The 21520-nt window shown below is 46.1% G+C and overlaps 1 protein-coding gene across 4 annotated transcripts in view; it reads left to right on the top strand.

The window, feature by feature from the left end:
• Window positions 1-21520, top strand: part of PTGR1 (prostaglandin reductase 1) — a 70397-nt gene that overhangs the window by 23785 nt on the left and 25092 nt on the right. For all 4 annotated transcript variants that reach the window (XM_033926563.1, XM_033926554.1, XM_033926573.1 and 1 more), the window contains one exon: window positions 13173-13340. In XM_033926563.1, coding sequence (XP_033782454.1) covers window positions 13173-13340 — 168 coding nt within the window. The remainder of the gene's footprint in view (window positions 1-13172; window positions 13341-21520) is intronic.

Genomic DNA, 21520 nt, shown 5'->3' with positions numbered 1-21520 from the left:
AAAAAGATGGGTGCCAGACCAATTTGGAAGGGGGGAGAAAGGGAGAGGCACAGTAACAGAGCAAATGGAAGACGCAGAAGGAAGAGAGACAGTGGATGGAAGGAACTGAATGAGAACATGAGGAAAGCAGAAACCAGGCAACAAAGGTAGGAAAAGAATTCTATTTTTTTTTTTTTTGCTTCAGGATAAAGTAGTATATTAGTTGTGTTGATAAAAATTTATAAACAAAAGAGGCTCTGGTAGAAACCCGTTTACAAAGTATGTATTCTTCCCAATTAATATTTCCAAATTAATAAAGTCTTTTTGCTTATTTGTAAATGGGTTTCTACCAGAGCCTTTAATTCAGTAGCATAATTAAATGAAATAACTATTTCTGAAGTTTATAGGGACGGGCGGGGATGGAGGGGATTCCTCGCGGGGATGGGTGGGGACAGAGGGATTCCTCACGGGGACGGGTGGGGACGGGTGAGACTTTGGCGGGGACTGGTGGGATTTCTGTCCCCGCGCAACTCTCTAGGCGACATCAAGAGAGGAAGGATCAGGAGAAGAGAGAGGAGGAGAAGAGGGAGGGGGAAGGCAGGGGGAGTGAAGAAGAGAGAGGAGATGGCTAAAGGTATGTGTTCCTCCTGTGAGGGTATATTTTAGCAGCATTTAGAGGAGGCACTATGAAGATGCACTATATTGGCTAAAGCCACTATTGACACCATATGACTTCAGAACAGTAGTTCAATGCTTGATTTTATCTAGGTTGGATTATTGTAATTCTTTATTTTTGGGATTAACTAAAACAAAATTGAAAGCCCTACAGGTACTAATGAACTCGGCAACTAGTTTGATTAGTATGCTGTCCTTGAAAAGCCACATTGCCCCTACTTTGAAACGACTTCACTGGCTACTTTTTGAACAATGGGTTCACTACATAGTGTTAGCTTTGGTATCAAATGGCCCCTTACTGGTTTCATTTTCTCTGGGAGGTTTTAAGACCAAACAGAGCTTTGAGATCAGAAGGTGGCATGAGATTATTAGCAAAAACAGAAGAAGGTGTGAGATATGTGGCTACAAAATCAAAAATGTTCTCAATTGCTGGAGTGTCTCTCTGGAATAAGTTGTCGGGACACCTAAAATTATCCCAGGACAAGCAGGCATGATATTCTCACATGTGGGTGACGTCATCTACGGAGCCCCAGCGCGGACAGCTTTTCAAGCAAACTTGCTAGAAGTTTCAAGTTTGCACACTGCACCACGCATGTGCTAGCCTTCTTGCCACTAGAGGGCGCATCCCCACCTCGTGGTCCTCAGTTCTTTTTCATCCGCGGAGCCAGAAGCCCTGTGGAGAAATTGTGCTAATTGTGCCTTCTGTCGCCGCGGCTGTGTGGGGTTTTTTCGCACGGTCGCTGCGTTTTTTCGTCTCTTTTTGCTTTGTTTCTTTCTTTTTCAAAAAAAAAAAAAAAAAAAATCTTTCGTATTCGTTACTACCGGGGGCTCCCGGTAGCCGTGGCCGAGGAACCTCGCTTGTTCCCGGCTCTCTTGTGGGCCCATGTCCCGGCCCGTAACGGGCTTTAAAAAGTGCGGGCGCTGTGAAAGACTCCTTTCGATTACTGACCCGCACAGGTGCTGTTTGCGGTGTTTGGGGCCCCAACACCCGACGGCATCCTGTGATAAGTGTGCCACCTTCCAGAAGCGGGCACTTAAACGCCGCAAGGCCCGCATGGCGGAACTTTTCTCTGTGGAGTCCCCGCCGGGGAAGGCCTCGAGTTCGGCCTCGGCTTCGGCCCCGGCCTTGACCTCGGCCTCGACATCGGCCTCGGCCTCAGCTTCGGGACCGTCGGCTTCACCTCGGGCCTCGGTGCCTTCGAAGCAGCTGCCCTCTTCCAAGGCCTCGGGTAAGTCTCCGCTTCCCTCCTCAGCTCCATCCAAGAAGCCATCCTCGGGCTCGTCGGCGGGTGGGCCCGCCTCAGTGAAGCCCAAGTTGCCATCGTCCGCTGCCCCGAGGGAATACTCGAGACCGAGGTCGCCCTCTGAGGAGCAGCGGCAGGTCTTGCCGCAGGGGATGTCAATCCCCGTGTTCCAGGAATTGCTCCGGGCGTTAATCGCCTCGGAGCTCACCGGGGCCATTGACCAGCTGCACCAGGCTTCGGCCTCGGCAGCTTCGGCCTCGGAGGCTTCGGCCCCGGTGGCCCCGCAGTTGGCGACCTCGGTCTCGGGTGCCGGGGCCTCGGCTCCCGAGGCGCCTACGGCCTCGACCTCGGTGGTTCCCTCGGACCCGGCTTCGCGAGATCCGCCGGAGCGTAGTGTGCGCCCGAAGGACAAGGGGCGCCGAGTACGAAGACTTTCGTCCTCGTCCTCGGGGTCCTCGAGGGGTTCGTCTCCCTCGGGCAGGTCTCGAGCGAGGCGCAGGCCGAGGAAGGCTAAGAGGTCTCGGACCTCGCCTCGGCGGCGTGGTCGCTCGTCACCGGCCAGGGGCGGTGCCTTGCAAGTTCGGGATTTGCGTGTTGATAACCCCATTTTGTTCCGGTCTCCGGCCAGGGAGAGCTCTCGGGCTTCCTCGCCCGGGCCGAAGGGGCGGGCCTCGGTGCCTCGGACCCCGGGGGGATCCCCGAGGGGTTCCTCCAGGCGCACCCGGTCTCCAACTCCGTCGAGGTCGCAGGACTGTGCCTCTTTGGGGTCGGGGTCGGGTAGGGAGCCCAGATACTCCAACCAGGCCTCTCCCTTCGGCTCTGCCGGGAAGTCTCGGTCTCCCTCTCCTCCTGCTAAACCCTCGTCCTTTACGAGGTTTGTGCAGGATATGACTGCGGCTTTGGGTGTTGACTTGTCTGAAGGGTCCACTTACACCAAGGAGTTTTTGGAGGAGCAGGATCTTCCTGCCCCCCCCAGGGAGTCGCCGCGCCTTCCAATTAACAAGGTCCTCTGTCAGACCTTTCTGAGGAATCTTGAGGCTCCATTGACGGTCGCTGTGGTCCCCGCCAAAATGGAGTCTAAGTATCGCACCCTTCCCATCAAAGGGTTTGAGAAGGGCCAACTTTCCCATACTTCGCTCCTGGTGGAATCGGCGGTCAAGAAATCTCAGCCTTCTAGGGTCTCGGCGACGGTCCCGCCTAGTAGGGAGGGCCGGACCCTTGACAAATTTGGGCGCCGTCTCTATGCGAACTCTCTGATGGCGACCAGGGTCCTGAACTATGCCTTCTCGTACTCTTCCTTCCTCCGTACGATGGTGAAGGACCTCCCCTCCTTTCGTGAGGTAATGCCTGAGTCGCATAGGGACCGGTTCGCCACCTTTAGTTCCAACCTGACCCAGCTGCGCCTATATTTATTCCACGCGGTTTATGATGCATTTGAACTCGCCTCGAGGGTGTCAGCCTGTGCAGTGGCCATGCGCCGGCTGGCGTGGCTCCGTACCCTCGAAATGGAGTCCAATTTGCAGGAACGCCTGGCTAATTTGCCTTGCGTTGGCGTGGAATTGTTTGATGACACCTTGGAGGTGGCGACGGAGCGACTTTCCAAACAGGAACGCTCCCTGGCCTCTCTGGTGAAGCCGAAGCCTAAGGCGCCTGCCCAGCGCCCCTTCAGGCAGCCTCCGAGGAGATACCCTCAGAAGTCCACACCGGCCTTCTCCAGACCGCCCCCTCGAAGACAGCCCCAGCAGAGTAGAGGCGGCCCCTCTAAACCTGCCGCGCAGGGGGCCGCCAAGGCCGCGCCGTCCTTTTGACGGGATAGGCGGTTGGGGGCGGGCCCTCACCGCAATATCGAGCCACCCCCTCCCCATCGGGGGTCGGCTGACGGCCTTTGCCGGGGCCTGGTCGGTGATCACGTCGGACACCTGGGTGCTCGGGATAATCTCAGACGGCTATTCGCTGAACTTCTCCTGTCCGCCTCCGGACTTGCCCCCCGGGGCTTGCCCTCCCAATCGGAACCAGCTGGCCCTTCTCCTGGAGGAAGCCAGGGCCTTGTTGAGCCTCAGGGCGGTCGAGGTGGTGCCTCGCGATCAGAGGGGCCTGGGGTTTTACTCCCGTTACTTTTTGGTCCCAAAAAAGACCGGGGACTTGCGCCCCATTTTGGACCTCCGGAAGCTCAACAAGTTCCTGGTCCGGGAGAAGTTCCGTATGTTATCGCTCCCGGTTCTCTATCCTCTTTTGGAGGAGGGGGATTGGATGTGCTCCCTGGACTTGAAGGAAGCTTACACCCATGTTCCGGTGCATCCCGCTTGCCGCAGGTTCTTGCGTTTTCAGGTCGGGGATTTGCACCTGCAGTATCGGTTTCTTCCCTTCGGGCTGGCATCTTCCCCTCGGGTATTCACCAAGTGTATGGTGGTGGTGGCGGCGGCCCTGCGCTCGCGGGGTCTACAGGTCTTTCCTTATCTGGACGATTGGCTGATCAAAGCCCCGTCCAGGGAGGGGGTTATCTTAGCGACCCGACAGACTATCAGTCTTTTACAGGACCTGGGGTTCGAAGTGAACTTCCCCAAGTCTCAATTGCGTCCGGCGCAGTCTCTCCAGTTCATTGGAGCCGTGCTGGACACGGTTCGCCTTCGCGCTTTTCTCCCCCCGCCCCGGCGGGAGACTCTGCTTCGGTGGAGTCGTCATTGTCGAGGGCAATCGCAGGTGTCGGCCCAGCACATGATGGTTTTGCTGGGTCACATGGCGTCGACGGTTCACGTCACGCCGTTCGCTCGCTTGCACCTGAGAATCGCGCAATGGACTCTGGCGTCGCAGTGGCGTCAGGATCGCGATCCGGTGTCTTCCCGGATATCAGTAACTCCTTGTTTACGTCGATCGCTCCGTTGGTGGACCGACTCTTCCACTTTGTCAGGGGGTTTGCTGTTTCGCGTTCCTCCTCACACCAAGGTCTTGACGACGGACTCTTCCGAGTACGCGTGGGGAGCGCACCTGGACGGTCTGAGGACGAAGGGTCTGTGGTCGGCCGAGGACCGTCGGTGCCACATCAATGTGCTGGAGCTTCGCGCCATTTTTCTGGCTGCGCGAGCTTTTGTCCACCTGCTGCACGACCAGGTAGTACTCGTGCGGACGGACAATCAGGTAGCGATGTACTATGTCAACAAACAGGGTGGTACGGGCTCTTGGCCTCTATGCCAAGAGGCTCTCCGTCTTTGGGACTGGGCAATTTCCCAGAATATATTCCTGCGGGCGGTCTACATTCAGGGAGAGCAGAACCAGCTGGCAGACAAACTCAGTCGTCTTCTCAAGCCGCACGAATGGTCTCTGAACTCCCGAGTACTTCGCGAGGTTTTCGACCGCTGGGGAACTCCTCAAGTGGATCTGTTTGCCTCTCCGGAGACTCGCAAGTTACCCCTCTATTGCTCTCGGATCTACTCTCCGGATCGTCTCGAAGCGGATGCCTTCCTCCTCGAATGGGAGGGGAGGTTCCTTTATGCGTTTCCGCCGTTCCCTCTGATTTTGAGAACGCTGGTTCATCTCAGATCGACCGGAGCCTCCATGATCCTCATTGCACCTCGGTGGCCAAGGCAGCCCTGGTTCTCCCTACTTCTTCAACTCAGTACCAGGGAACCTCTGCTTCTACCGGTGTTTCCCTCTCTGCTGTCTCAGAGTCGGGGTTCGCTGTTGCATCCCAATCTTCAGTCTTTACATCTGACTGCTTGGTTTCTCTCCCTCTGACTTCGTTTCCGGTCTCTCGGGCCGTGAGGGACGTTTTGGAGGCCTCGCGTAAGGTCTCGACTCGGCTTTGCTATACTCAGAAATGGACCAGGTTTACATCCTGGTGTTCTTTGAATAGTCTGCAACCAGATTCGGTGCCTGTGGCTTCGATTCTGGAATATCTTTTGCATTTGTCTGAGTCTGGCCTGAAAACGACTTCCATTCGGGTGCATCTCAGTGCCATTGCAGCATTCCATCGGCATCTTGAGGGTCGTTCTCTCTCTCTTCATCCTCTGGTGACACGTTTCATGAAGGGGCTAGTGAATATCCATCCTCCTTTGAAACCTCCTCCGGTGGTGTGGGATCTTAATGTGGTCTTGGCTCAGCTTATGAAGCCTCCCTTTGAACCCATCGACAAGTCGCATCTTAAGTTTCTTACTTGGAAAGTAGTCTTTTTGATTGCACTCACATCTGCTCGTCGAATCAGTGAGTTACAGTCCTTGGTTGCGGATCCTCCTTTCACGGTCTTTCATCATGATAAGGTGGTTCTTCGCACCCATCCCAAATTTTTACCTAAGGTTGTGTCTGATTTCCACCTCAATCAGTCTATTGTCCTTCCGGTGTTTTTTCCGAAGCCCCATTCTCATCCTGGTGAGGCGGCGCTTCATACCCTTGACTGTAAGAGGGCGTTGGCCTTTTATCTCCAACGCTCCAAGTCTTATCGGAAGGTTCCTCAATTATTTTTGTCCTTTGATCCTAATCGTTTGGGACACCCGGTTTCAAAGCGCACCTTGTCCAACTGGTTAGCTGCTTGCATTTCTTTTTGCTACGCTCAGGCTGGTCTCCCGCTTGCGGGTCGCGTTACGGGTCATAAAGTCCGGGCGATGGCAGCTTCTGTGGCTTTCCTCCGATCTACACCTATGGAGGACATTTGTAAAGCTGCCACTTGGTCTTCGGTTCATACGTTCACCTCCCACTACTGTCTGGATACTTTGTCCAGAAGCGACGGCCGGTTTGGCCTGTCGGTATTACGTAATTTGTTTTCATAATTGCCATCCTCCCACCTGCCCTTTTTTGGTTGGCTTGGAGGTCACCCACATGTGAGAATATCATGCCTGCTTGTCCTGGGATAAAGCACAGTTACTTACCGTAACAGGTGTTATCCAGGGACAGCAGGCATATATTCTCACAACCCGCCCACCTCCCCGGGGATGGCTTTCTTTGCTATGTTATGGAACTGAGGACCACGAGGTGGGGATGCGCCCTCTAGTGGCAAGAAGGCTAGCACATGCGTGGTGCAGTGTGCAAACTTGAAACTTCTAGCAAGTTTGCTTGAAAAGCTGTCCGCGCTGGGGCTCCGTAGATGACGTCACCCACATGTGAGAATATATGCCTGCTGTCCCTGGATAACACCTGTTACGGTAAGTAACTGTGCTTTATCTACTGACCACTGTAGTTTTAAGAAACTGTTAAAAACCAAGCTGTTTGTGGATGCTTATAGAGTCAATCCAGTTTATGGTTGTTTTTGTTCCTTATGGAATAAGTAGTTTCTGTATTGGTTTTGGTCTTTGGAGTCCACAAGCAGACAGTTTTTCATCATCTATGTTATAAATAGACTGTTTGCAGAATTTTATAGGCTGTGAATTGGTTGTTTTTGCTGAGAGTGAGTGAAGTTTGTAATTTTAGACAGGAATGCATGGAAGTTGGTTAATTTTAAGTTTTGTGTTTATAATTGTGTATGTTCATTTTATGGAAACCACTTATATCATAGGCGGTATATAAATCTTTTAAATAAATAAATATCATGCTGAATCATACTGGTAAAAAACAAGAGAAAACTGCAGGCAAAATGTACAAGATGCAGGCTATGGAGCTCATAATTGAAAGAGAAAAACATCCAAAAACCGGCCTAAGTCAGCACTTGGATGAACATTTCTTAAAAACGTCCAAGTGCCGATAATAAAAACGGGTTTTGGATGTATTTCTAAATGACCTAGGCCTTCATTGTGCCGCTCAACATCCAAAGCTAAACGGGGTGTTTCGGGAGGCATGTCGAGGGCGGGAGTTGGGCGGGATGTGGGCCGGGTTAGGCTTAGTCGTACAGCATGTATAACCGAAAGTTTAACAACAGAGCCTAAACGGAACTTGGACGTTGTGACTTAGACCATGTAAAACATGGTCTAAGTCACAAAAACCCACCTAAACTCACCAGAGAAGTACTGAAAACACATACACAGACCCCCACACACTACCCCAGTGATCACCAACCCCCCCCACCCCCATAAAAATTTTATTCACAACTTAAAATTTCAGCCTCCAGACCATCATCACCTGGCCACCTGGCATAGGAAAGCCTAGTCATCCAGCCCAGAGGCAGCTTAAGTCGTCTTGGGGATGGGTTAGGAACCCATAGAGAGGAGGACCCATGCCCATAAGCCCCTGTAATCATTGCATTGATACTGAAACATGTGCACTGCCCTATACACCCCCAAAACCCGTTTTTACTGGCATATAAGTGGCTCCTGCAGCCATAAGGGCTATTGGGGTGGTAGATAAGTGGGTCTAGGGGATTCTGGAGGTGGTTTGGGGGGCTCACCGTAACCTATGAGGGAGCTGTAGGGAGGAGAAGCCATGGTACCCTTTTTATGAAGTTCACAGCAGTGCCCTGTAAGGTACCCCACTATTTAGGTGGCATGTCTGGGTGTGCAGTCCATCACTTTGCAGACCCCTCCCACATCCAACAGGCCTTGTTCTAGGCGTTTGAACTTGGACGGAAGGTTGGACAGAAATGTGGTATAAAGATATACGATTTAGTGGCTTGGATGATCAGATCGGCAGGACGTATAATTAGACGATTTTCAAAAGTAAAAGAAAATTGGACGTATCTTTCGAAAATGTATCTTGGGCTCTTAACTTTGGACGACTTACGAGATGGACGTAAACGGACTTAGACGTCTGTTTCGATTATGCCCCTCCACGTTTATTATATCAAATATTAAATGCGGTTAATAATACCACCTTACAACAAACCAAAGGATCCGACACGGTCCGTGTTTCGGTTAGCACACCTTCTTCAGGGGTCCAAGGTTGATAAGGTTTCAAATTAAACCGCAATTCAAATAGATAATAAACATAAACCTGTACAAATCTGGGGTAATCACTAGCTGGCGATCTCAGCATAAACTTGCAACTTGTTCATTGAATCATACTGGTGACCAGAGGTTTTTCTAGTCTCACGAAAAATGCACAGCAACCATTCTAGAAAAGGAATTGTATTCTTCTCTAAAGTCTGCAATCTAATGATGCATGGGGAGAGGCTAATATAATGTTAGAAATATACACATCCTTCCCTGCACAAATAATTTTAGATCTGTAGTGGCTCTCATACTCCACGATGTACACTATACTGATTATGTATCATCAAAGGTCTAATTAAGGTACAGAAAACATCTTCACATAACTGAATACAGCTCCATTATTTCCTATGGGAATATCAGGGTGGATTAAAAAACCCCATATCTGAAAGTTTCTGAGATTAGGGCTCAGGTCTACCACCTCCAAAACCCCTTGTGCTGTGTTCTTCAATTTTTAAATTAGTCTCCATTGGCCGTTTTTAGTGCGATTTTTACAGGCGGTGGTCATCTTGGATTTCAATACATCTTTCTTTAAAAGCTTCTATCTGCCTCCACACCCCCTGTTTCTGATTCCAATCAACTGGGATAGACTCCTCAGGGGGTAAAGATGCTATTTTTTATAAAATTTGTGCCACGTGTCTGGCAGAAGAGTGTCCATGTGCCATGTGCAAGGGAGGGGTGGGAGCTTTGTGCTTAGCCCCATCCATGTCCTCCAGGGCTGATAAACCGCTATGGGTCCGGAAAATGGGTAATAAGTCCCATCTGGAACCCCATTTTTGCAATGCAATGACATGAAGCAGAGACACATGGAGTACAAGGAGCCCACAAGAACCTAGCTGGAGGTTCTTCAGGCTTCTTAAGGTAAAATGACCTGTCCTAACAGTAACTTGTGTTGATAATTTCCCCCTTAATCTCCATTGCTGGTTCTGGGAGGGTATCTGAGGCCACGCTTTCATTTTTAAAAAAAGTTTCTTTATTATTCTTCTTGAGTCTACCTCTCTGGAGTTTTATATCATGATTTCAACTTCAACAACTTCCTTTCCATTTAGACTGATAGATAGTGTGGAATACACATTTTTAAAATAAATAAAGGTTACTTCTTGTGCCGTCAGATTTTTGTCCTGCTATGTAAGCAAATTCCTAGCAGAAAGAACAGCAAAGGTGGATTATTATAACTTCTCTCACTGTGAAGAGCACACATACTTTACCTTAATGGGGAAAGAGGGAAATTGACCTTTTTATATGGGTAAATTCCATTTGCAAGTATTAGAAGTTTTGAAATTTTCCCTCAGTACTTTTTTTTGTCTCTCTTGAAATGTGTTTCCAAGTTACTATCTTTGACAAGAGTTTCCCATTGCTTTTGATTGTGTGTTCACTAGGTATCATTCTGAAATTTTAATACCACTTAAGATGTCTTTACAGTCTTCAAAACTGATGATACTCCACAAATGATATTTTGTATGATTATTTGGGAGGGAGCAGGGAATGTCTCTGTGTTCCAAGTCTTGACCTACAAGATCCCACTGTAACCAATCTGTTCCTAGTATTTGGTTCTTTCTTTATTTTTTATTAGGGAGTGATGGTAGATTTTCTAGATGCTGTGTAGTAGTGAAGTATTCTCTAGTTTTAACCAGTTCTTTATGTTGAGTTAACTTTGTTTTCACTGCAGAGACTTGAGAACAAATGGTTAAGTTTTTATGGGGAGAGTGTGGCGCAGTGGTTAAAGCTACAGCCTCAGTACCCGGGGGTTGTGGGTTCAAACCTCCGCTGCTCTCTGTGACCCTGGGCGAGTTACTTAATTCCCCCATTGCCACAGGTACATTAGACAGATTGTGAGCCCACTGGGACAGGAGGGGAAAAATTGTTGAGTACCTGAATAAATTCATGTAAACTGTTCTGAGCTCTCCTGGGAGAACATAAGAACATAAGAAGTTGCCTCCGCTGAGGCAGACCAGAGGTCCATCTCGCCCAGCGGTCCGCTCCCGCGGCGGCCCATCAGGCCCATTGCCTGAGCAATGGTCCCAGACTATCCCTATAACCTACCGCTACTCTTATCTGTACCCCTCAATTCCTTTATCCTCTAGGAACCTATCCAAACCTTCTTTGAAGCCTTGTAACGTGCTCCGGCCTATCACAGCCTCCGGAAGCGCGTTCCATGTGTCCACCACCCTCTGGGTGAAAAAGAACTTTCTGGCATTTGTTTTAAACCTGTCCCCTTTTAATTTCTCCGAGTGCCCCCTTGTACTTGTGGTTCCCCATAATCTGAAAAATCTGTCCCTGTCTACTTTTTCTATACCCTTCATGATCTTGAAGGTTTCTATCATGTCTCCTCTAAGTCTCCGCTTTTCCAGGGAGAACAGCCCCAGCTTTTTCAGTCTGTCAGTATATGAGAGGTTTTCCATACCCTTTATCAGTTTAGTTGCTCTTCTCTGGACTCCCTCAAGTACCGCCATGTCCTTTTTGAGGTACGGCGACCAATACTGGACACAGTACTCCAGATGCGGTCGCACCATTGCACGATACAGTGGCAGGATGACCTCCTTTGTCCTGGTCGTGATACCCTTCTTAATGATACCCAACATTTTGTTTGCTTTTCTTGAGGCTGTGGCGCACTGTGCCGATGCCTTCAAAGACGTGTCCACCATCACTCCTAGGTCTCTTTCAAGGTTACTTACCCCTAGCAGTGATCCTCCCATTTTGTAGCTGAACATCGGGTTCTTTTTCCCTACATGCATGACCTTGCATTTCCCTACGTTAAAGTTCATTTGCCATTTTTTGGCCCATTCTTCTAGCGTCGTTAGGTCCCTTTGCAGATCTTCGCAGTCTTCCATGGTTTCAACCCTGCGGTAGAGTTTGGTGTCATCCGCAAATTTAATAACTTCGCAATTTGTTCCCGCCTCCAGGTCATTAATAAATATATTGAACAGGAGCGGTCCCAGCACCGACCCCTGCGGAACTCCGCTCGTGACCCAATGCCAGTCTGAGTAATGGCCCTTCACTCCAACCCTCTGTTTCCTGTCTGCCAGCCAGTTTTTGATCCATCGGTGGACCTCCCCTTGCACCCCGTGTTTCCACAGCTTTTTAAGCAGTCTTTCGTGCGGTACATTGTCAAAGGCTTTTTGAAAGTCAAGGTAAATGATGTCAATGGATTCCCCTTTATCCACCTGTCTGTCTACCCCCTCAAAGAAGTACAATAAGTTTGTGAGGCATGACCTACCCTTGCAGAAGCCGTGCTGGCTCGACTTTAGCTGACCATTGTTTTCTATGTGTTCACAGATACTGTCCTTAATCAGTGCTTCCATCATTTTTCCCGGGACCGAGGTCAAGCTCACCGGCCTGTAGTTCCACGGGTCCCCCCTTGAACCCTTCTTGAAGATGGGCGTGACATTTGCAATTTTCCAATCCTCCGGGATCTCTCCAGTTTTTAAGGATAGGTTACATATTTGGCGAAGTGGCTCTGCTATTTCGTTCCTTAGTTCCTTGAGTACCCTTGGGTGAATGCCGTCCGGACCTGGCGATTTGTCGATATAGAAAAATGAATAAATGGAAATGAAATGAAGTTTTTAAGCTTCCAGATAGCCTTGGCCTTAGCACCAATGTCTTCATGTTTAGGTTTCTATCAATGAAATGAAACTGACCTTGACTTTTAAGTTTTTGCTTTTGTTGGGGGAGGGGGGTAGAGGCATAGAGAGAGGAGGGGCACACAAGTGCAAAAAAAAAAAAAATCATTATTCTTTTGTAAACGAGTGAAATGGTGTGGTGGCCATGTTAGCCTGCTTTCCAAGGTAATATTAAGAAATAAAACAAAAAAAACAAAGGAATTAAGGTAATACCTTTTTTATTGGACTAATTTATGTACTACTTATAGCCTAAGTGGTTTACATTCAAGTACTCAAGCATTTTCCCTATCTGTCCTGGTGGGCTCACACTTTTTATCTAAAGTACTTGGGGCAAAGGGGGATTAAGTGACTTGCCCAGGGTCACAAGGAGCAGTGTGGGATATGAGCCCACAGCTAAGACCGTTGCTCTAACCACTGCACCTCCCAGATGAAATAGAAACATTATGCTGAAGATGTAGAAGGGGGTGAATGCTGGACCTTGAAAGAGAATTGATTTGATTGGGAGATTTAGGATGATGAGCAAGGTACAAGCAGTGAACAAATGGGTTGTACAGAACTGGACAGCAAGGGCACGCTTGATGGGATTGGACAAGAGAACAAGGAGTAAAAACCTACTTGTCGGGAAGGCAAAGAACATTTCCATCTTGATGGGACGAGTAGAGTTAAAGTGGGAATCCGGACACACTGATTCATTGTGTGAAAGTGCATGGCATGATCCCAATGTGATCAAATTATCAATCCAATTACCAAGTTTAGAACAGTATGATATTCTTTTTAACTAAAATGAATCCTTTTTTTTTTTCTCTCAGGGTTGTGGAAAGCAAAAACTCTGCCTTCCCAGTTGGTGACTTTGTTATTTCCACTGCCGGATGGACAACTCACTCTATCTCTGATGGCAAAAATCTGCAATCGCTACTTTGTAACTGGCCAGAACATATTCCAAAGTCAGTAGCCCTGGGAACAATTGGAATGCCAGGGTGAGTCACTGAGAATATAATTAACCAATTCATAACAACAGGTTTCATATTTGTAGTTTAAAAATAAGTTGTGATTAATTAAAAAGAAAATATTGTACAGTGTTCTCCCCAGAAATTTTTTCCAGCCGGGTGGCATGAAAAAGTAGCCGGGTGGGGTGGGGTGGGATGGGGAAAATTAACCCCCTCTTTTACTAAGGTGCGCTAACATTTTTAGCGCACGCAAACCCCCACGCTAAGCGGGAAAACTAAAGCCAGCTCAATGCTGGCGTTAGCATCTAGTGCACATGGTAATTCTGCGCACGCTAAAACCACTATCACAACTTAGTAAAAGGAGCCCTAAATGTGTACTATTTTTTATTAGTTTATTATTATTTTCCAATGCTCAATATGACTTCCTTTTTTAAGGTTTGACACTTGTGCCAGAATATTTTTACTAAATTTAAGAAGTATCCAATTCTAGAAGGGAATAATTAGATATTTGCCCTCTTTCAAATGGTATAATAATAATAATAATAATAATAACTTTATTTTTATATACCGCAGTACCACAAACAGTTCAGAGCGGTTTACAGTATAAGAGACTGTACATTTACAGCGAAGATACAATGCGAACTGTACATATTCAGTATAGGTATTTTATACAGCAAAGAAACAGTGTAGGTTTATCATACAGGAGACAGTACATATACAGCAGAGATATGTATATAGTGGAGAGGCAGTGCGAGAGGCATTATAAAGAACAAGCAATGTACAAAACCAGTGCAGGGTGGAGAATGTCAGGAAGACAACTAGTATCAATTATTGGATGGTAGTCTTTAATTATTTGGTGATGGGGGAGGTTCTAGAAATTTGTCATAGAGGAAAGATTTGAGAGATTTCCTGAAGGATGAGTAAGATGGGGCAGATGAGATAAGGGTGGTCAGGCAGTTTGTCCATCTGCCAGCTTGGTATGAGAGAGTTCTATTGAAGAATCTTTTGTAGGTGCATCCCTTTGGGGAAGGGTAGGTAAACAGGTTGGCATTACGCGTGCGAGTGGTTCCAGTGAACACGAAGTGGTGAGACAGATAAATCGGGGATAAGCCAGTTAAGGTTTTAAAGCTGAGACAGGCGAATTTGAAGATGACTCTCGCTTCTATTGGCAGCCAGTGCAGTTTTCTATAATAAGGGGTGATGTGGTCTGACTTTTTGAGGCCAAAGATTAGGCGGACCGCGGTGTTTTGGATAAGTCTCTGTTATGCCTCAGCATATTACTGACATGTTCAGCATATTACTGACATGTATCCTCAAGTCTGCTTATCTGACATCCTGACCTCCTTGATCTTCAAAGGACAGTAAAACCAGATGGTTTCTGCAATAAGCTTGCTTATCTGACATCCTGACCTCCTTGATCTTCAAAGGACAGTAAAACCAGATGGTTTCTGCAACAAGTTGCTTAGCTGACATCCTGACTTCAATTGCCTGCGTGTCTCTCAAATAACATCAGTAAAGCCAGATGGGCCGGTCTTTGCAACACCTCCTTGACCTAGGTGTTGTCAAAACAAGGAACAAAAGAGCAGGACTAATCGTAACAGCAGGACCAGCTGTTTATGCTTTTACTATGAACTCCACAGTTTGCATCCTATATAAGACCGGAATTCTGACCCTGACATCAGAATCCAAGACGTCTCCAGGGATACAGAATCCAAGACGTCTAAAAGGGACAGTCTCCCGTCTTTCTTCCCACCTATCAATTGCTGCAGGGGTTCCCAATTGTGAAGGAGGTCGATGCCTGGAATTACGGTGAAGTTATTTAATTCTTATATATATATAATAAAGTGTTATTGTTTATGCTTTATATTGTATGTGTGCTTTTCTGAGTGTTACTGATCATCCCATTTGACAGAAATAAGTGGCAGAACAGTCTCAGTCGCTGGATGGTTTTCTTGTAGGAGCCTATATAAATTATATTACAGTAATCCAGTGTGCTTAGGATTAGGGATTGGACCAGCAATCTGAAGGAGGGGAAGTCGAAGTAATGTTTGATGGTACGGAGTTTCCAGAGGGTATAAAAGCATAGAGGTTTAAAAATGGGAAAGACGTTAATGAAGTCATTAGGTTCAATCTAGCCATTTATTTCTGCATGAATTTAAACAACTAACAAAATAAAGGTAAATATAGTTCATCCAGTCATACAAGAAATGACTCTACAGCAGGGGTGCCCACACTTTTTTGGCTTGCGAGCTACTTTTAAAATGACCAAGTCAAAATGATCAACCAACAGTAAAATTTTAAAAAACACAAAGCATGCTGTACGCAGAGAAAATGTCAGTAAGGAAGGAGGGAGGGGGCACAAACTTGGGATACAGAAGGAAGGGAGGGAAGGGGTATGAACTTGGGACATAGGATAGAAGGAAAGAGATGCTGAGGTGGAGGAGGGAATAGAAAGGGAAAATTGTTGAGCATGGGTGTGAGGGAAAGAAATAGTGTACATGGGAAAGAAAGTGGAGAATGTTGGGCATAGGAAGAGAATTGTTGGACATGTTGGTGGGAGAGGAGTAAGGTAGAGAGAGATGAGAGGGAGAAATGTTGGATGTGGGGATAGTGTTGGAGAAGTAACAGTGGGACAGATGCAAGAGGGAAGAATGTTGGACCTGGTGGTGGAGGGAATTGAGGAAAAGATGTCGCATGGTTCTGGAGAGGGGTAATAGAAGGAGAAATGTTGGGCATGGGGCTGGTGAGCAGGGGTAAAAGATGCTGCACACAGTCCAGGGGGGATGAGAGAGGGAGAAATGTTGGATATGGCAGTAGAAGGAGTTGGAGTGATATACCCTGGATCCCTCTATCTTGCTTTTCTCACTCCCTTTACAGCAAGGGAAGGAATGAGAGAGAGATGGTGGACATAGCACATGGGGGTGGAGGAGAGAGTAAGAAATTCCATGCAAGGTGTGGAGGGGTAAAAGAGTGTGGTTTGTGTAGTTTAATTTTGTGGTTACCATTATGTATTATTAATAAGATTATATTGTGTGTATGTGAAAAATGAATGGAAGAAATGGCATTTACAACTAGTACTATTATTAGTATGGCGGCTGGGTCTGGGGTGGAGCCTGGGCAGTGCTTTTGGGCCCCCCAAACAGAAAAGCATTCCACTGACTGGATGGACCTAGTGTGGGAGGAGAGATGGTAGACCTGCTGGGAGGAAGGGGGACGAATGACCACATCCCAGAAATTTTGGCATAATTTTGCATTTTCAATTTTAAAAAATCTTATCTCCAAGATGCAAACCGAGCTATTTTCTACACATAGCTATTTAAGTTTTTGCATACAGGCCCCTTATATTAGCTTTTTCACTCCTTTATATTCATATGACACAAGTTCACCATTTTTTAAGTTTTCTCTCCCTCTTTTTTTTTTTTTGTGCACTCAGCATCTTGAACATCCCTGTTTACTGAGTAGACATACAAATTTTGGTTAGAAATGATTCACAATTACTATCCTAACAAGAGCTAAACAAACTTTAAATAACTTTACAGTAACTTCAAATCCTGGGGGGAAAAAATATCACAGTACTACTGTACCTGCACATTTTTTCCAGTAACAAATTACTAAATATAAAATAATATCAAAACATATCCACAAATTAATTTTGGCCCTTTCAAAACTAGTAATCAGTCATATGTCACTCACACCCCTATAAGTACAAGGCCAGACCAGTCCACCTGATTTCTACTACCGGCAATCCTCCTCGCACAATGACGTCACCTACTCAAGCTCCCGGAGATTCCTTGTTCGCTACAACGTAGGTGTGGAACAGTGTGGTTCTAGTGCGAGGTCTGATTTGTTCAGTGTCCTGTCCTGCACCATAGGCATCCTGCGCTGCGGTGAAGTTTCCAAGTGAGAGAAGGGGAGGCTTCCCTTGCGCCGTGACTTTTTTGCGTCATTAGGCATAGGTCAGCGACGGATGAAAACTTACAACTTGCTTCGGGCCTTCCTCCTGCCTTCGTGGAAACAGAAAGTAGGCAGGAACCGGCAGCGAGAAAGGCCCAAAGCAAGTTGTAAGTTTCCATCCGTTGTTAACCAGTTTCCTGCCAGTCTCCTGCCTTAGCCCGTAGTGAACTCATGCTTCGGGGCTCTAAGATGTGCGTGCTGGCTTCCCTTCTCTTCTCCTCTCCCCCCCCCCCGGAGTAACTTCCGGTTTCGGAGGGAAGCCGGCACGCACACCTTAGAGCCCCGAAGCATGAGTTTGCATCTCCAAGCCGGTGAGAGATGGTTTTTGGGGGGAATTTTTTTTATGTTGAGTGGCGGGCAACAGCAGGATTCCTGATAGATGACAGCTGGGCGGTAATCTAAATTAGCTGGGGGGACTGCCCAGCTAAAAAGCCCTGGGGAGAACACTGCTGTATATTACTCTAATATTATCCTAAATATTTTGGTCCAAAAATGGACTTATATATACTGAATAGACCTTATATTTGAATCCTCTCTCTTTCAGACCCATTGCAGGACTTTCCCAAGGCTTTCCTTAAGCCCAGCAGTTGCAGTGGTGAGCCAGGGCAAGAGCAATCCTCCTATGCTTTTGCCCTGTGCAATCTCACCACAAAATGACTGATGCAAGTTCCAACAGTAACTTCACAAGACAGCCATGAGTTTGATCTATATTTGAGTCAACTTTTTTCCCCCTTTTTGAGAGGAAAATAGGTTACCTCAGTTTATATTTGGATTTGTTTATATTTGAGTATATACGCTCTGAGGGGGATAATCAAAAACGTCTAAGGCCCCTTGTGGCCTAAGGCCCTAGGTGCACAAAGTAGGCAGCAGGGAAATGTCTATTCTTGAAAAAAACATCCAAAATGTGTTGGGGTTTTTTCGAGAATGGCCTACCTGTAAGTTCAGGAGTTTCATCGCCTAGACCGCCACTAAGTCTACTTTTAAGCCCTATTCTAAAAAAAAAAAAAATTGCCCAAGTCCCAAACACCAAGTCCCAAAACAAGACCTTTTAGGCATGGGAGGGATCAGTCCTTCACCTAAAAGCATAATCTCTAACCGGTGTCTGTCATAAGCGCCAGTTAGAAAATCATGGAAGTGTCTGTCCTCCCCCAACAATCGAAGCAGGAGAGATGCTCAATCCCTCCTGCCGATACCACGTGAACCCCTGCCAATGTTCCCAGGCAGGAGGGATGCCCAATCCCTCCTGCCGACACCCCGCAAATCCCCCAGCCAATGGTCAGCGGTAGGATGGATGCCCAATCCCTCCTGCTGACACCCTGTGAACCCCCTCACCTCCCTTCGCAATGTTCCCTGGCAGGAGGGATGCCTAATCCCTCCTGCCGACACCCTGCAACTCTCCTGCTGAGACTCCCCCCAAATATTCACCCCACCACCTGAAAGTTGCTCCCACCCGGACCTCCCCACCCACACCAGGACCCCACTCGGACATCCCCCCCTAACCTTGTTTCATTGGCTGGATGGACAGCTCTTGCCTGTGTCTGGCTGGCAGGCCTGCCTTCGAAGGAATGTCGGGCCTACCCCTTCCCAGTGCTTCTTGGGTTGCACCGGGGAGGGGCCTAAGGGCCTGATTGGCCCAGGTGTTTAAGGCCCATCCTGTAGGAGAGGCCTTAAGCACCTGGGCCAACTGGAATGTTAGGCTCATCTCTCAGTGCATTCTGGGATGCACTGGAAGTGGCCTAAGATTCCAAATGGCCAGATCCTTTAGGCCCCCTCCCCCCCCCCATGAACTTTAGAGCATTTACAGCACCGGCCCAAGCTACTGACTTTTGTAAAAGAGGGGGCAAATTTGCTGATGATACAAAGTTGTTTAAAAGTTGTTAAATCACATGAGGACCTTGAGAGACGGCATCAAAATTGCAGATGACATTTAATGTGAGCAAGTGCATAGTGATGCATGTAGGAAAGAGGAACCTGAACTATAGCTACGTGATGCAGGATTCTACATTAGGAGTCATTGCTCAGGAAAAGGATCTAGGTGTAATCGTTGAGGATACATTGAAGCCCTCAGCTCAATGTGCAGGAATTATCAGGAAAAACAAAGATGAAAATGTTATAATGTTTTGGCCAGTGCTAAAAAAAAAAAAAAAAATGACCGCAACAGAAGGGTGAATGAGAACCAAAATATAAGGGGTGTGGGAAGGACAGCGTGTTATAAAAATTGAGGATCAGAGTTATGGTGGAATACCACTAAAAGTCAAACTGTTTTTTCTTTATTGAATAAAAGATAAAGATAAGCCTTGTACTTTGCCCAACCTGTCGATATTAGTTGCCCTCCTAAAAGGAGAATCTATTTCCATGTTTAGAGAAAGATATAGGAAGGAAGGAATGGCTTAGTGGTTAGAGCTACAGCCTCAGTATTCTGGGGTTGTGGGTTTAAGCCCGTGCTGCTCCTTGTGTCCTTGGGAAAGTCACTTAATCCTCCTGTAACCTGCTACTTCCTCAAAGTGTACTTCTCAAAAATGTAGTCGTATTGGTCAAGGGTTCAATTATGTTTTCTTTAAGGAAGTAACAGATTTGCATTTAAAATTCCTTTATCCCAAAATTTTAATACCGGGATAAAATAAATAAATAAAAGAAAACTATCCACACACCTGATAAGTGCAATAATTTTAATGTAACATTGCACTAAATTTTGAAAACACTACTCCAATTAAACAGTCTCTAAGAGATTTGATATGTTGTTTTTGCTTCTCTTACGATTCTCTGCCCGATGGATCCAGGTAAGTAAATTTCTTATTTTTCTTTGTTTTCGGGCTTGACTCTGTTGCGTTGGGTACCTTCTTCTTTGTTCTTGATTGTAGAATCTCCTACTCCCTATCTATAAAAAACCAAAGGATGAAAAACAAACACAATAAACACTGTGACCACTAGCTACCCAAATAAATCAAAGAATAATTGGAATTTCCCTAAAATCTAATCCCACCTACTTTCTATTGTACCAAGGTTTAATTAAAAATCAATACAATTCCTTTACAGAATCTATAAATATCCATTAAATATCCAATATACAGTTTATCTTTAAAAACCAATTTTACAGAGACAACATATAACAGACACTTGTCTCTGCCAACAAACCAACTCAACTCTCTTCAACTGCTCTCCTTGGCAGTTTTAGAACTCTCTCCAGCATTGCTGTCTTCTATATGAGGTCATCATACCTGTTGCAGACATCAGCAATCTGGAATTCCAACAATCACTCATGCAAACACAGCATTAAACCAGCCAAATATCAAAATAAAATAAAATCCAATAAACCATACCTGAAGATGTTTTCAAAACCTTCAGAAACTTTAATTTTCTTTCTTTTTCTTCAGCCATGGCAACCTCCACGAGCTCCTGAGCACGAACCTGCTCAGGATCTGTTGCTATGGCTTCCCCAATGCTTTCCCTCGAGTCAATGCCATAATTACAGGCATGCGCCGGATTTAAAAATTTTTAAAATACAGCCTGCGGATAGCCGCGCTCCAAATTTTTCAGGAGAGGCCCAAACCAGGACTGGGGAGAAACTGCACATGCGTGGCCGCTCACTGATGACATCATCGGACATACGCGGTGATGTCACCAATGCGTGCCACCACCGCGAGTACTCCCCGATGGCAACGAGCAGTTCTGGCTGACTCCTGCGGCTCTATGACAGCCGCGACTTCAAGCAGGGCTGGCGCGTCTTCAGCACTGCTAGACAGCATCTTTATCCCGCGGCAACGAGCATAGCCCTGGAACACAAATGTGGCACTAAGCACAACAGCCCTGCACTCCGGAACCAACACAACCCAGTTCCAGGTAAATTTAAAAAGAAATATATATATATATATATATTATTTTATTATTTTATTTTATTAGTTATTTAGTTATTTATTTATTTTTAAAAAATCTTTATTCATTTTATTACTTACATCAAGTGCATCAACATTGGAATTAACATTTATATATATATATATATAATTTTATTATTTATTTAGTTATTTATTTATTTATTTATTTATTTTTATTATTTATTTATTTATTTTTATTTATTTTATTATAGTTTTTTATAAATTTTTTTATTGTTTTTATTATTATTATTTTTAATATTATTATTTATATATTATTATTATTTATATATATTTATTATTATATATTTTATATTTATATTATATATTTTATATTTATTTTATATATATTAATATATATTTATTATTATTATTTTTAATATTATT

This window comes from Geotrypetes seraphini, chromosome 1 (genome assembly GCF_902459505.1).
Source record: "Geotrypetes seraphini chromosome 1, aGeoSer1.1, whole genome shotgun sequence".
Lineage (NCBI taxonomy): Eukaryota > Metazoa > Chordata > Amphibia > Gymnophiona > Dermophiidae > Geotrypetes > Geotrypetes seraphini.
The sequence above is the reverse complement of the archived record's forward strand: the minus strand, read 5'-3'. Positions and strand labels throughout refer to the sequence as shown.